Here is a 14432-nt window from a genome sequence, read left to right on the forward strand (position 1 = left end):
CCAATGTTTCAGCTGGTGGGGGTGCAGAATGGCAATGGAATGTGGGATCACACACTAGGTGGGTGGAAGGTTGCTATGGCATAAGGCCCCTGGCAGCAACTGCTGCAGAACACCAGGGTCACTGGCACAAAGTTTGATGTGGTGCTACCAGCAACCTGAGCCCCTCATAGGGACTTATCCCAAAGGCCCTCATTGACTTTCACTTTTGGCATAATCATCTTAATGTTTTTACAACTTATTTCGGCAAGGAAATGACATAGATCAAAAGTTCAGTAGAGAAATTGACTCATGGTCTTAAAAAATGAACCTGTGATTCTCTACTTCCCCAACCTCATTTGTGTGCTTGAGGGCCAAACAGGAGTGAGGATCCAAACAAAAAGGTATTCCTGGCCCGGAGAAATGTTACTTCTGTGCATCAAAGGGAACAGGTTTGAAAATTATCCAAAATTGCAGGCAACTCAAATGATTCCTGCTGAAAGCTGGAACAGATTTTGCAATAAAATAGAGGGTTTCCCCCATTACCTTTCAACACTCATGGTAAGCCTTGACCTCTAAGAATGAGCACATAAATAGCCAGGAAAGGTGAGATTGTTATTTGGTCAAAATCCATTTTCACTTTGCTTTCAACTTCATATTCACCTCAACTATCCCTCCTCCCCACCTCAAACCACAGACCTTCCTGAAATAACACTTATTAGCTCCCAGAAATACATTGTGGCTAAAATTAACATAATTCCCTATTCAACTTCTGTCATCACATTAACAGTTACATGTGTTTAAAAAAACAACAACTATGTTTCATGACTTTCTCTGTGGATTTTATTGCATCCTCATTAACTCCTCTTTGTATTCACCATTACAGAGTAAATGGTTTCTTTTTGACCTAAAAAGTAGTATTTTCAGTAAGTAAGCTTTGAGTGCCAGATTTTTGCACTGCATGCACCTACACAAACACATGTAATTGCAATCCAAGAGTCAGATTTTCTTCTAATAAATCTCTGTTGAAGTCAATGTTGATACCTCAGTTTACACTAGCCAAGAATCTGGCCTCTAATTTGCACATGCAATTACTATCATTACCCATGGAAGTTGGGTATGTGTGCACAGAAACTGACCGTTATGCAGCAAACTGGCTACTGTATTGGTGTGAAATTGACAAGTGTTTTGCCAAACTTGTTAGGGGATCAAATACAAGATCTGCAATAAACACCATCCTGCTCTTATAAGGATCTATTTGATGCACTGTAAGCTGAGTTTTGAAACATAGGTGCCATAAAAAGACTTTCCTAACCCCTCGTTAGGATATTGAAATTGACCCTTAGTTCCATAAAACTGGCATTTAAGTATGAATAGGGGGCATGTACTTGGGCTATCTGAAAAATTTCACACAGGCTTTAATGAAATAATGTGCCCAAAAGGAATGTTACACCATAGTTGTGAGTATTCCCTGTGATACAAGGGACATTAAACTTATTTACCATGACAGGTCCCTTATCTGATATTTTGAGTGCATTGTTCCTGTCTTAAACATTTAATAAATTGTTTCACCTTCAGATCACAAATCCTGCCCTGGTCAGCAGGACTGAAAGTGGTTGCTTAGTGTCCTGTGAAATAAGTTGTTTTCAGTTCAGAATTTAGGGAACGAGCTTGTGTTCCCCGGGGTTCTTTCAACCCAAAGCTCTTGGTAACTTTTCCTCTGTGCGAGGAGGTGTCAGGAAATAAATCAGGGGAGACACGGCTGTCCAACCAATAGATGGCTGGCACAAACAGGACAATACAAGAGTGCTTTCACTTAAAGCTAAACTTTACTAGTCTCAAGCACTTACACATGTCTGCAGCAAGATTAGTAAAACACCCTCAACCCTTGATAATTACCAAAGCTGAGTGTGGCTTTTGAGTGACACAGCGGCAGGCTTCTGGTGGCCAAATCTTCCATCTGCTGGTGGGGACCGCAAGATGTATCCATGAAATGAATTTAGCCCATGCACTCAAATATAACCTCTATTTAAAAATATATTTTGAACAAGGAATTTTGGCTCATACAAGCTGCTTTGTGCCATACAACACAACCCACGTAAAATGTAGAGGTGTTTCGCTCTCAATTTGCACTTTTAAGGTCAGGAAAAAAAAAGAAATCATCATCCGTTGTGTATATATAAAGGAGAGTTGTTCTAAAGTGATTATCTTGTAAGTGTGTTATGTGCTTCCAAACAATATTTTAAAACATTCCCTCTGTAATCCCTAATTGCAGAAAAATAGCACGTTCCCTGTGTCAAGAAAATGCTATCTCTGTTAGCAGGATATGCAGTCTATTAAAATGTTTGATTTGACATCCCAACTCAACTGTTAAATAGTTTTAACCTTGTGTTTCAGTGCTACAGGACTTATTGTTCCATGTGGCTGTTGTTGAGCAAAGATGATAGCTTGTATTTAACAGTTGTTCAGGGTTCAGTTCATTAAAAAATTCCTTACGGGGCTGGTGTGTAATTTTCCCATTAAAAAGTTTATATGAAGGGCTATAACAAGCATCTGATATAAAAACCCAGTTGTCATGCTGATCACCACGAGGACGTGATGTGTGGGCTGGGCTTGGACACTTAGCTTCCATAAGTGCTCCCAAAAACTGAACCCACAGCAGGAAGAAGAAAATTCTTTGGGGGCCCTGTGAAGACTAGTCATAGGGGTCAAAGCTTCAATTTGCTATCTGGCCTGATTTCTTACAGTACAAACTAAATGGTAATACAGAAAAGGAATGCCCTTTTAAATACTACACAAGTCCTTTGTCTTAACAGTCATTGTTTCCTTCTTCCTCCAATTATGTTTTTGCATGAGTGACCCCTATTTTGGATTATGCATCTCTTGGGAACATATTAGGAAAATGTAGCTCTTTTCACTGGAGGAAAGTCCACGGAGAGCAGGATACTTTTCACCCTGAATTTTGCGCTCTCTGTTTCATAGAATGAGCTACTGTTGGAGGGTTTTTTATTTTCAATAAAAAAAAATTGCACTAATATTTCATTTGGTGAAGTGATGTTTGTTTTTTTTATTGAGTACACTTGAAAATAAACCTTGCAAATGCAAGTTTCAGCCAGGCATTGAAAATTGTTTAATTTAATTTCTAATAAAGCTTATTCTGTTCTTTAATAGACATCGATGAGTGTGAGACAGCTGGAATATGCATGAACGGGCGCTGTGTGAACACTGATGGCTCTTTCAGATGTGACTGCTTTCCAGGTCTTGTAGTGGGACTAGATGGACGTGTGTGCGTTGGTAAGACAAACTCATTGTGAGACAAGTCACAATTAACTAAGTTGAAGCATTAAAATTGTATTGATGGGCACACCATGGGTTAACTCATAGCACATACCACATGACACTGGATTGGTATGTGTTCCCAGACTAATGAATGTCTTTATTTGTGAGGCTCACTATAATTGTTCACTTTTCTCTATTTTCTTTCTTTCCTTTTCGAAAAATTCCTCAGGCAAGTGTCTTAGCTGATGTAAATCAGCATAGCAATATTGAATTCAATGGAGCACTATCAATTTACATCAGCTGAAAATCTGGCTACTGTATTTTAAAACAGATGCACAAAACGATACTTAAGAACAAGTCCCTCCCATTAGCTCATCACTGCTTTCCTTTAGACAAGACGGAAATTTTCCCAATATTCTCTGGGATATTCTTTAGTTTTGTCATTAAGATTACAGATAAAATTTTCCCATGAGGTACATTTCTTCTATGTCAACATATCAATTTTTTTTAAGGTGCGACATGAGAACTTTTCCAGTGCCTAGAGATCTTTCTCTTTGAGTACCCAAGAAAAATTACCACTCGTTTTAAAATAATTTGTAGTCTCATAAATTGAAAAAAAAAATCATGTACCATCTATAGGCCCCACTCCTGCAAACACAAAAATGCGTAACTGTATTCCCAGGAGTAGCGTGGTTAACTTCTTGTTAGTGTTTCAGGGATCAAGGGCAGAGGTCCTATGTCCCATTTGCTTACCCCCCCTTTTGTTTACTGTTACAAATTATGCCAACTTCCAAATGTCTAGCCCTTTTTTTGACCTACGAGTTATCAATTTAAAACAAAAGCGTCCGTGTTTTTGCTTTTGTGTACATTTTGTGTCTCTAAGGAAAAACAGTGAAGTGGTTGCAGTGTGGCTGCAGATTCTCACTTTGTTTTGGAGATAGCTTGTGGGCCATTTGGAAGTTAGGCTGCAGAATGGAGTTGCTTAGCTCAGCATTTCTGTCCTGACCCTTACATTGCACAAAATACAAACTTGCTGGGCTTAATCCCTGGTGTTTCACAAGTGATGAATTTGCACCTACGAGTGCCCACAACGTGTGTAGTGGGGGTGCTGAGAGCCATTGAGCCAAACTGTAAACCTTGTATATAATAGAAACCACTTCAAATCAGGGGTGCAGGAGCAGAGGTGAAAGTAAGCCAGTACTGGGGCGGCCCGGCTTCCCTAGGTGGCAATTTAAAGAGCCTGGGACTCCCAGCAGTGGCTGGAGCCCCAGGCCCTTTAAATTGCCACCAGAACCTCACTACTGGAGCCCTAGGGTAGCAGAAGTGGGGCCCTGGGGGTTACGGCTCCAGCGGCTATTTAAAGGTCCCAGGGCAGTAGAGGCATGGGAGCCCTGGCCCTTTAAATAGCCCCGTGAGCACTGCTGCCAGAGCCTTGGGATAGCAGTGGCAGCCGGGGGCTCCGGCAGCGGTTTAAAGGGCCCAGGGCGGAAGCGCCGGCCAAGCCCTGGGCCCTTTAAACTGCTGCCAGAGCCCCTGACTGGAGAGGGGGAGGGCTGACTGCTGCTGATACCCTGGCAGGAGAGGGAGACTTACTGGTACAGGGTGGGCCGTGCTGGATCTGATCCCCTCATCCCCCCCGTTCTGCCCGAGGCCCCGCCCCTTCTGGGGGCCAGAGCCGGCCCCAACCCAGCCCCATACCAGTAAGTCCCTATTTCTACTTTCACCCCTGTGCAGGAGCACCGCTAGTTCCAGCACATATGTTGGGCCTGTATGAATCAGGAACAAATAATACATTTGGATAGAAACAGGAGAAAAACTATTTGATGTAAAGTGAAATCCACCCTCAAAATCTGAGAATAAAGTGGAATATTCCAAAATAACATTGTTTATGTATTTTTTTCCCCTTCAAAAATGGCATGATACCTCAGAGTGTTGGTATGTGGTAATCCTCATTTCTGGAATCCTGACGTCGGTCAGTGTATGAAAAGTTAATACCCCTGTCATGTGACTGACTCCCAAGATTACCGTTAGGTCTTGAAGCCATCCTATAGTCAATGTTTATATTTATGTTACTACAGTGAGTGCCAGTTTAAAATTGCGATGACCATGCCATTAAATAATGATGATAATAAGACAGATATACCTACGCATATACATTCTTCACATGGAAGTTGCAAGATTTCATTAATAAATATTTTCAGATGAAAGGTCACAGAGTAATGGAAAATTATTTCTTGTTTAATAGCCTGGCCAAATTGTTCATTTTTCAAAAGCTGATTTTTTTGACAGGCTATCTCTATAAGGGCTCAACTCAGTAAGCTTAATTTAGCATGCAGTAGCTATGGAGAATTGATTTTCCTCAGGATTTTCAGGCCCTGTCAGGCTTACAGTGTGAGGAAGCAGAATTCTTTGCATTGAGTTGAGCTCTTAGTGATGAGAGATGTATTTGAGTGAGATCTACTGAGAAAATGATGAATAAAAATGATATTTGACAGCTATTTCACAGTGTTTGAAATCTGGTTCTAAAGATGTGACTGAATATATTTTGATTTATGGCATTATTCTTGTGGCTATGCTAGATCCCTGATGGATTATGTTTCTCATTTAGATACACATATGCGAAGCACATGCTATGGTGAATACAAGAGAGGTCAATGTGTTAAACCATTATTTGGCGCTGTTACTAAATCGGAATGTTGTTGTGCCAGCACTGACTATGCCTTTGGAGAACCTTGTCAGCCATGTCCTGCTCAAAATTCAGGTACAGTATGTTTAAGTATGAAATTTGACCTAAACTTTTCACTGATAATTTTTACAAAGGTCTCAGTTCTGACAGTATTAAAATAGAAAGTCACATGCATTGATCTTGTCATTCATATATCCTAAATCTGGAGAAGCGTAACCTTAGGTGCATGACACATACGTCACTGTGTCTTGGAACATCTGCTACCGTGCATGTATGAAGAGTACAGGAGTGAATATTTTTTAAGAGCCATAAATAAATACCAAGAATCTGGCCCATGATCACTGCAAGCATTATACCGGATTTTCAAGAAATGGCCTCCATCGTTGTCAACGTGAATAACTGGACACAGTTTTGACATCAAAATTATTTGTAGGCACATTTTAGGTAATTGAGGGTGTCTGAATAGTTAGTTGAACCTTCCGTTCAAATGTCCGGATATCTAAATGATCTAAATTGTGTCCACAAATAACGGTGGGATCAGTCAAAATCATGTTTTCCAATTGTGGATGCAAAAGGGGAGCCAGTTAAGGATACTTGAGCCTCTCACCTGAAACTCCTGGAAACAATACCATTCACTTCTTTGGACCATAACTACACTCTGGCAAGCTCGCAATCCTCGTCATTTTCGCTGTGCAGGCGCTGCTGCTAGAAAAGCACTTTTTACAGGAACAATGTGCTGACATGGTCCCGGGACAGAAGCCTATAAATATGACAACAGGGCTCCACGGAGGTCCTTGTGCTGAACCAGTTGCAGAATCAGGGCCATAGTTAATCTATTGGTTCTCTTCGCTGTCTGCAAAGTGATTGTATTCAAGCGAAATGTGCCATAATATGGGTAGCACAGAAGGATCTCAACATAATCTGATATCTACTTTGTAGGTGAAGATTGTTCAAGATTTTTTTTATCTTAGTTTTAATTGGCAACCTTATGAAAAGGGACGGGGAGATGTAACCAGCTGGAACAAATTCACCTAGTTTAGTTGATGTGTGCTCTTCAAAGAGACCTTGCTGTTCACCATTTGACGATAAGCCACATTAGTTAGAATAGCAGCAAAACACCGGAATGTCATCAGAGCAGGAAAGACCCTTTCCATCAGCGCCTGTTGATACCAGGGCTCCCTTCTTATTGCACAGTACAGTTAAAATGTTTTGAAAATGTAGGGCCCAATGCCATTGACTTCTGTTTTATATTTGAATTAATTTAACAGAACATTTACACATGTGGAAGTTATTTCTTCTGGGCTCTTTTGCCCTCCTCTTCTATTGTTAAAGATGCCAACTCATGAAAGGTAAAATATAGGACATGTTCAGCTTTCGAGGCAGAAGGGAGGAGAGAATTTTTCAGAAATAAGTTATTGTTTCAGGAACTAAAGGAAGGAGTTTATCTCTTGCTGCTCAGAAACTCCTCCCACACTAACCTTACAGCCCCGTTCTAAATGTATCCTGCCCCTGTTCTAAATGTAGCCATGTGCTGACTCCAATGTGTGTTAGATTCTTTTCACTGTATGTGAAAGTGGTTATGTGACTCAAGGCAGTGAAAGCGATCTATTTTACATTTCTGTGTGTAAGATTACTTCAGGGCTAGTCTTGACATGGGAGTTTTGCCAGAACAAGTTCAGCGGAGTCCCTTTGCAAGATCTTTAACCCAGCACACCTTTGTTTCAATTTCTTTGGGATCAGGGAGCAAACACTTGATCCAAGTTATTGGCAGTTTTCATGAGTTAGAGCATCTGTTACACGTAGGTCTTTGGTATACAAATTAAATTGCTCGTTATGATGACAGTGGAAGACATTTTGCATGTGGCAGTACTGAAAAGGGAGAGAGACCACTAGGTATATAGGGATGGCTATTACCTAAATTAACAGCAGTGTAATTATCTGGGCAGTTAGCAAAATACATATGCAGTGGAAGGTGCTGACCCATATCTTGTGATGGTAATTAGTCTGTTTATGGCTGTGCAGTGCTGTCTGAGCGTTGTGAGCTCATCAGAAGAATTTAGGCATGCACAGAAACTTGAGACTCCTTGTAAAAATGAGTTCTTGTGAGTGCCTGAAAAGTTCCCTGCTTGTCCACCTTACAGTTAAGCACATATCATTATGGCCTAGATTTGTCACAAAATACACACACGGCTAATTTGCATGTGCACTTTGTGTATTTTTGCTAAAATAGCCTAAAGTTGATGAGCTTTAGTGCCAGGTGATGATAATGACATTGTTAGAGTGATGGCAAGGTGCTTTGTTGCAATGGGATAATAAATCTGCTTATACATGACTTTGCAAACAGTTAGCTAAAAAAAAACAAAATAAATATCCATTTTTAATATTTTTCAGCTGAGTACCAGGCTCTATGCAGCAGTGGGCCAGGCCTGGATTTAGAAGGAAGAGGTAAGAGCACATAACAGTATCACTTGAAATTTAGACCAGGATAGAAGAGTCAATGTGATGAGTTACTGTACACTGTAGGGAAGTAGTGAGAGAAAGGGTCTCTGAATGAACATGCTGCAAACCAAAGAAATAAACCTAGGTTTAAACGCCTGAAACACGTCATTTCACTCTAATGGCTGCTAAAGCACATACGCTCATCAGGCTTACGTGGGAACGCTCTTTGGGAGCAGCAGATTTGTAAACCATGTATTTTTACTGCAGTATTCTACATTTCATTATCTAGAGAACCCCAGCCCTCAGCCACACAGAACAGCAAGACACAGTGTGCATTTAGCTTACTGGATACTTCAACATAGCCTATCTCCTGGGATGGTGCTGGGAGGCCTGATAAATCACCCATTTGATCTTAAATGCAGGGCAGATGTTTGTAAATTGCCTCACAAATAACTGCCTTGTGATGGATTGCTCATCATTTTCATAGCTGGAGCAGGGAAGAGACCACCTGTGAAGAGAGGAAAAAGGGGAACCATCAAAGAGGAAAATACTCTGTGCTGTTGATTCTCTTTTTATCCAATGATCCCTCAGCCTCTCAATTTACCTTATTTTGAGAAACTGGCACATGGCCCATTCTGCAGTGGGATCAGGAGCAATGTGTGCTCAGCTGTGCATAATGCAATGACTTCATTTTAACAGTATTATGGTCCTGCAGGATTGGTCAGAGATTAGCAGGTTCTTGTGGTTCCCTTTAAAGCCTTGTCATCTTAGAGTCAGTTCCTGCAAAGCCTTACTCTGCAAGCAGTGCTCATGACCGGAGTCAGTGGACTGTGCAGCATAGAAAGCAGGCTGTGTTCAGGAGTAAGGACCACAGAGCGCTACCCTGCAAGTGTAATGAAGTTGCCGATGCAGTGATTCCTTAACACTCTGTATTTTCACCTGGGAGAACCCTGGTTTAAGTGATTTCAAGTAATCTTCAGCTCCTGTTTACCTCTGCAGGGCTAGCGGTGGAGGTTAGTTGCCATGAAGGTGAAGGTCTTCATTCTTCGGAGGGTCACTTTCTGTATGGGAGTTCTTAGTTAGAAAGGCATCTTCGTGAAAACATGGGAACTCAATGTTCTTGATATTGAAAAATATGACTTTTTCTAGTTCAGTGAATGTGATAGTCCAAAGGAAATCATGAACTTTGTGTGTTTGTTCAGATATTAACGAATGTGCACTGAATCCTGATATCTGCCCAAATGGAATCTGTGAGAATCTGCGGGGAACATATAAATGCATATGTAATTCTGGGTATGAAGTGGATGCAAGCGGGAAAAACTGCATTGGTATGAATTTTCCCTTTTTCCCTATCAAACCTTCATGCTTGACTCCCTCCGCCCAAGTGTTCCATTGATCCTTCTCATCTGCTCCACTGATATTATCTGATTTTCCTCTGAACCTTCTGTCTTCCTTTCTGTGCTCTCCAATGCTCTTCCTATCCTCCAGCATGCTGTGTCCAACTTCAGTGTCCACCCCTAATTATTGTATCTCTTCTGTCCTACTCAACTCTGTGACTTTCCCAGCCCCTCCTCCAAGCCCACCCACTTAGTGCACCACTTTGTTTCCATGTTTCATCACAACTCTTTTCCCATTCCTCTGTAGTCTTTCCCCTGGCCCTCTCTATCTACTTTCCTGGCCTGCTTTTAAGCTTCTGAGACTTTCTACTTGACTTCCCAAATCTTCCTGCCCCTTGTAACACTTCTGCCATTCCCAGCTGTTGCTTTGGCTCTCTGTTTTCTACAACCTTCCCAGCTTCTCTCAACACTTTTTGAGGTCTCTCTGACACGTCCAGTTCTGCCTAACTGCTCTCTGGGCCTTACTGATGTTCACCTATCCTTTATGGGCCCATGCCACCTTCTTGCAGCTTCTCTCAAATGATCAAATTCATGCAAAGATCCCTTAAGGAGTCTTGAGCTTTGGCTTCCCAAAGATCATGTCTGCACTAGCATTTTTATTCAAATTTCCCACCACTGCAGCTAGTGTAGACTAGTCTCTTTCATCACAATATCTGACCCAGCCCAGAATAACTCTAGAAAACATGGGTGTTTAAATGCCAGTGGCACCAAACTAGTGCTCTCACCATTTCTACATTCAGTGGAGCAACTCCAGCAGTAGTATGAAGGGTTAGAAATTTTGAAGAAAATTTCTAGTGTAGACAAGACCAAAGGGTGATTTTCACCATTATGACTGTGTCAAATAGATAAATCTTTTATAAAAAGAGAAAATGGCAAAACTTCTCTAGTTTGAATATTCATTAAAATAATAGAGCACTGGGAAGGGGAAGGAGGAAGGAAAGGGATCCAGAAACATATAAACAAGTTTTTCAAATTTTCCCAGTTTTAAAAAGAATAAAATAAAATAAACAGGAAAAAAATGAAATTTTCTCTAGTTGATACCCAGGTAGTTAAAATAATACATCTGTTATTGTTACTCTTGTTTTCATGGCAGGTCCTCAGTAGATAAGAAATAAAGTACAGTAATTGTAAAATAAAATTATATATCACCTTAATTTTTTACTTTCTGTTATGACTGTAGTTATGTTTGTACAGGGCATTATTTTTATTTTAAATAATTTCAAGGGCCATTCCTGTAAGTGTAAACTATTAAAGATCTCCAAAGTGCTGCTCTTTCAGTGGCTTTGCAAAACTGCAAGACATCTCTCTCTTCCCCCACCCCCCACCTCACACACATACAGGAAGATCAGTCCTAATGAAATGTGGCTGTTTGGAAAGGGAATTATTTCATGGCCTCTTGTCAAGGCATGTTTTTTTTTTCCTCATAATGTTTTTAATTTTCATTGCAGACATTGATGAATGTGCATTGAACAGGCTGCTGTGTGACAATGGACAATGCAGAAATACCCCTGGAAGCTTCACCTGCACCTGTCCCAAAGGATTTATATTCAAGCCTGATCTAAAAACATGTGAAGGTAATTGATAACAGCCCATTACATTTTAGCTATATTAATTGCAGTTTAAAACATTTTACCATATTACTGGAGTTCTTAGCCAGAGGTTGATATGATTTCCAGTTAAGGCAGAATAGAATAGTTATAGATTCTACTAATGGATAGAAACTAATCAGTGTCAATTCAATCCATGAAAGCTTAAAATCTAATAAAATCTCCAATGCAAACTAGAGATGTATTAATAGCCTACTGAGAACAGAATGGAGATTGCCAATATTATACCTTTGACTCTGAATATTAAAAAAAGGAAAAAAAATAAACTACACCTCTACCCTGATATAACGCAACCCAATATAACACGAATTCGGATATAACGTGGTGAAGCAGTGCTCTAGGGGTGCAGGGCTGCGCACTCCGGTGGATCAAAGCAAGTTTGATATAATGTGGTTTCACCTATAACACGGTAAGATTTTTTGGCTCCCGAGGACAGCGTTATATCAGGGTAGGGGTGTATTTGTATTCTTGAGAGAGTTTCTGGGGTAAGGTTTTAACTTCTGTTGTAAAGACACGTCAGATTTACATAACAAAGCTTCTTGCCCTATTTATTTATTCAGTATAGGCGATCCAGGTAGTGATGCCGACAGTGGAGAGTTTTTATTATTTACCATGCAGTAATGTTGAAAATGTGCCCGGTATATTTGAAACACCAAGGGGGAGGCAGTGTCTGGCCTGAAGAGTGTGCAGTCTAAAAGACAAAGGGGAAATGATGGGTGGGGGACAAGAATGCAGCATATGAGGGTTGGACAACATGATGGCAAAAACACCTGTGTCTGGTCTAAGTCAGCATTGCCCCCATCATTACCACCAGTGGAACTGCACAAATGCTTGTGACAATAGTGAGGAAAGTGCTAGCGTTGATGAGGCCCAGGTGTTTTAGAATAGGCTATATAAATCCCACTGAGCCAGGTGGGTCCTAGTTTCAAATCCAGTTTGAGCTACAGACTTAATGTGTGGCCAGATCATCTGACCCAATTCAGTCAGTACAGTTGTAAAACTGGGCAGTTCGACCTCACTGAAAAAAACAGATGCAGCAGCTGAGTAGAGCTTTCCTGTCAATGTAATGAGTTAGCACATTTTTTGGTCATGTATTCCATCACTCTTCCAGGAAGAGCACCATAGCTGGAAACCAAAATAACAGAAGAATTTCCTATCAAGTAGGAAGATTTTCTGTTTTAGCTAGATTGAAGGAGGCCTTCTGAAGTCTTACTGGCAGCAATAGGCACTAATGTGAGTGTGTTTCTCTTCTAGATATTAATGAATGTGAGTCTAATCCCTGTGTTAATGGAATATGCAAAAATACACTTGGCTCTTTTGCTTGTGAATGTAGCCCTGAAAGTACTTTGGATACAACAAGAACCATCTGCATAGGTATTTATTCATCAAAGATTACGTGTTCATTAATTGAAAATGGCCAGTGGTCATACAAATATTGTACACCAAATCCAGAAAGCATTTAAAAATAACTTAGATAAATAAGTTTAGGGGAAAATATTACAGAAAAAATGTTAAGAAAGTATTTGTTTTCACCATTACAGTGGGTACATGACTCTAGCTATTGGGAATACAATGTGCTTTTATATCAGATTTGAGAGAGAGATGCTAGATTTTGTGCATAGTGTTCAGATGCATGGGGCCAGCTTCTCAAAACTATACATGCCCATTTGGGTGCTTCTACAAGGGAGGGTACCAAATGGGCACAGATTATAATTTGAGGAAGGGCTAGTTTGTGATTTGAGGTGGAGCCTGAGCAAGAGATGCTGTGCAGGCTGTCACACGCCAGAAGTAACAAGCCATTGTGACTTGGAGATACTCTCCTGAGTCACATTTCCTCCCCTGCTTCCTCTTTGCTTCTGGGAGTCAGTAATTTACTGTTGACACATAGCAGCAGTAAATTACTAAAACCAACTCCTGTGCTGGCTCACCTCTGGCCAGTGAGCAGGGAGGTGGAGACCCACCCTCCATTAAGCCCTCGCTTATTCTTTGCCAATCCCTGCCCATCTACTTGGAGAAGGCGGGATACTAGCTCAGCTTACTCTCATGCAGCCAGTCCCAAGGATCAACTAGGAGCAGAAGTGGAGTTTGTTCTCCCTCTTACCGTTCTTCATGGATATATAATCTGAGTCACAGTAAATATAGTGCTCCAGATCCTGAATGGTGCCACTGGGATCAATAAGCATAAAGTCAGTGGAAGTTGTAGGTGTTCAGTACTGAGCCAGGTTTCAGGATGTGGCTCAGTAGAGGGAAGTGTACAATAAGAACATTTTTAAATATTCCATTCTAATATTGTCAGTTATAAGTTTTACATGCTGAAATGCATGTATATTGGCAAATATGTTAACCGTTTTATATATGTGTGTGTGTGTGTGTTGTGTATTTATGTGAATATATATATAATGCTAAGTACTCTGTATGGCAGCGTCTTGTGTTTTTTCCAACAGAAACTATTAAAGGCACCTGTTGGCAGACTATTGTGAACGGAAGATGTGAAATAAATATTAATGGGGCAACTCTCAAGTCCCAGTGCTGTTCCTCGCTAGGAGCTGCGTGGGGTAGCCCATGTACACCTTGTGAACGAGGTAAGATCATTGGTTTATTCCAGGGGCGGGCAAACTTTTTGGCCTGAGGGCCACATCTGGGTATGGAAATTGTATGGCGGGCCATGAATGCTCACAAAATTGGGGGTTGGAGTGTAGGAGGAGGTGAGGGCTCTGGCTGGGGGTGCAGGCTCTGGGGTGGGGCCAGGGATGAGGGGTTAGGGGTGCAGGAGGGTGCTCCGGGCTGGGGCGGAGGGGTTTGGAGGACAGGAGGGGGATCAGGGCTAGGGCAGGGAATTAGGGCACGGGAAGGGGTTAGGGGTGCAGGCTCTGGGCAGCACTTACCTCAAGCAGCTCCCAGAAGCAGTGGCATGTCTCCCCTCCGGCTCCTACACGGAGGCGTGGCCAGGCAGATCTGTGTGCTGCCCCATCTGCAGGTGCCGCCCCTGCAGCTCCCATTGGCTGCATTTCCTGGCCAATGGGAGCTGCGGGGGCAGTGCTTGGGTGG

General features: G+C 41.4%; 1 protein-coding gene across 3 annotated transcripts in view; it reads left to right on the top strand.

Annotated features, from left to right (window-relative positions):
• FBN1 (fibrillin 1) overlaps positions 1–14432 on the top strand; it is a 225790-nt gene that overhangs the window by 116445 nt on the left and 94913 nt on the right. For all 3 annotated transcript variants that reach the window (XM_030578050.1, XM_030578049.1, XM_030578046.1), the window contains exons 16-22: positions 3148–3270; positions 5864–6016; positions 8333–8386; positions 9583–9708; positions 11226–11351; positions 12639–12758; positions 13829–13966. In XM_030578050.1, coding sequence (XP_030433910.1) covers positions 3148–3270; positions 5864–6016; positions 8333–8386; positions 9583–9708; positions 11226–11351; positions 12639–12758; positions 13829–13966 — 840 coding nt within the window. The remainder of the gene's footprint in view (positions 1–3147; positions 3271–5863; positions 6017–8332; positions 8387–9582; positions 9709–11225; positions 11352–12638; positions 12759–13828; positions 13967–14432) is intronic.

Source organism: Gopherus evgoodei, chromosome 10 (genome assembly GCF_007399415.2).
Source record: "Gopherus evgoodei ecotype Sinaloan lineage chromosome 10, rGopEvg1_v1.p, whole genome shotgun sequence".
Lineage (NCBI taxonomy): Eukaryota > Metazoa > Chordata > Testudines > Testudinidae > Gopherus > Gopherus evgoodei.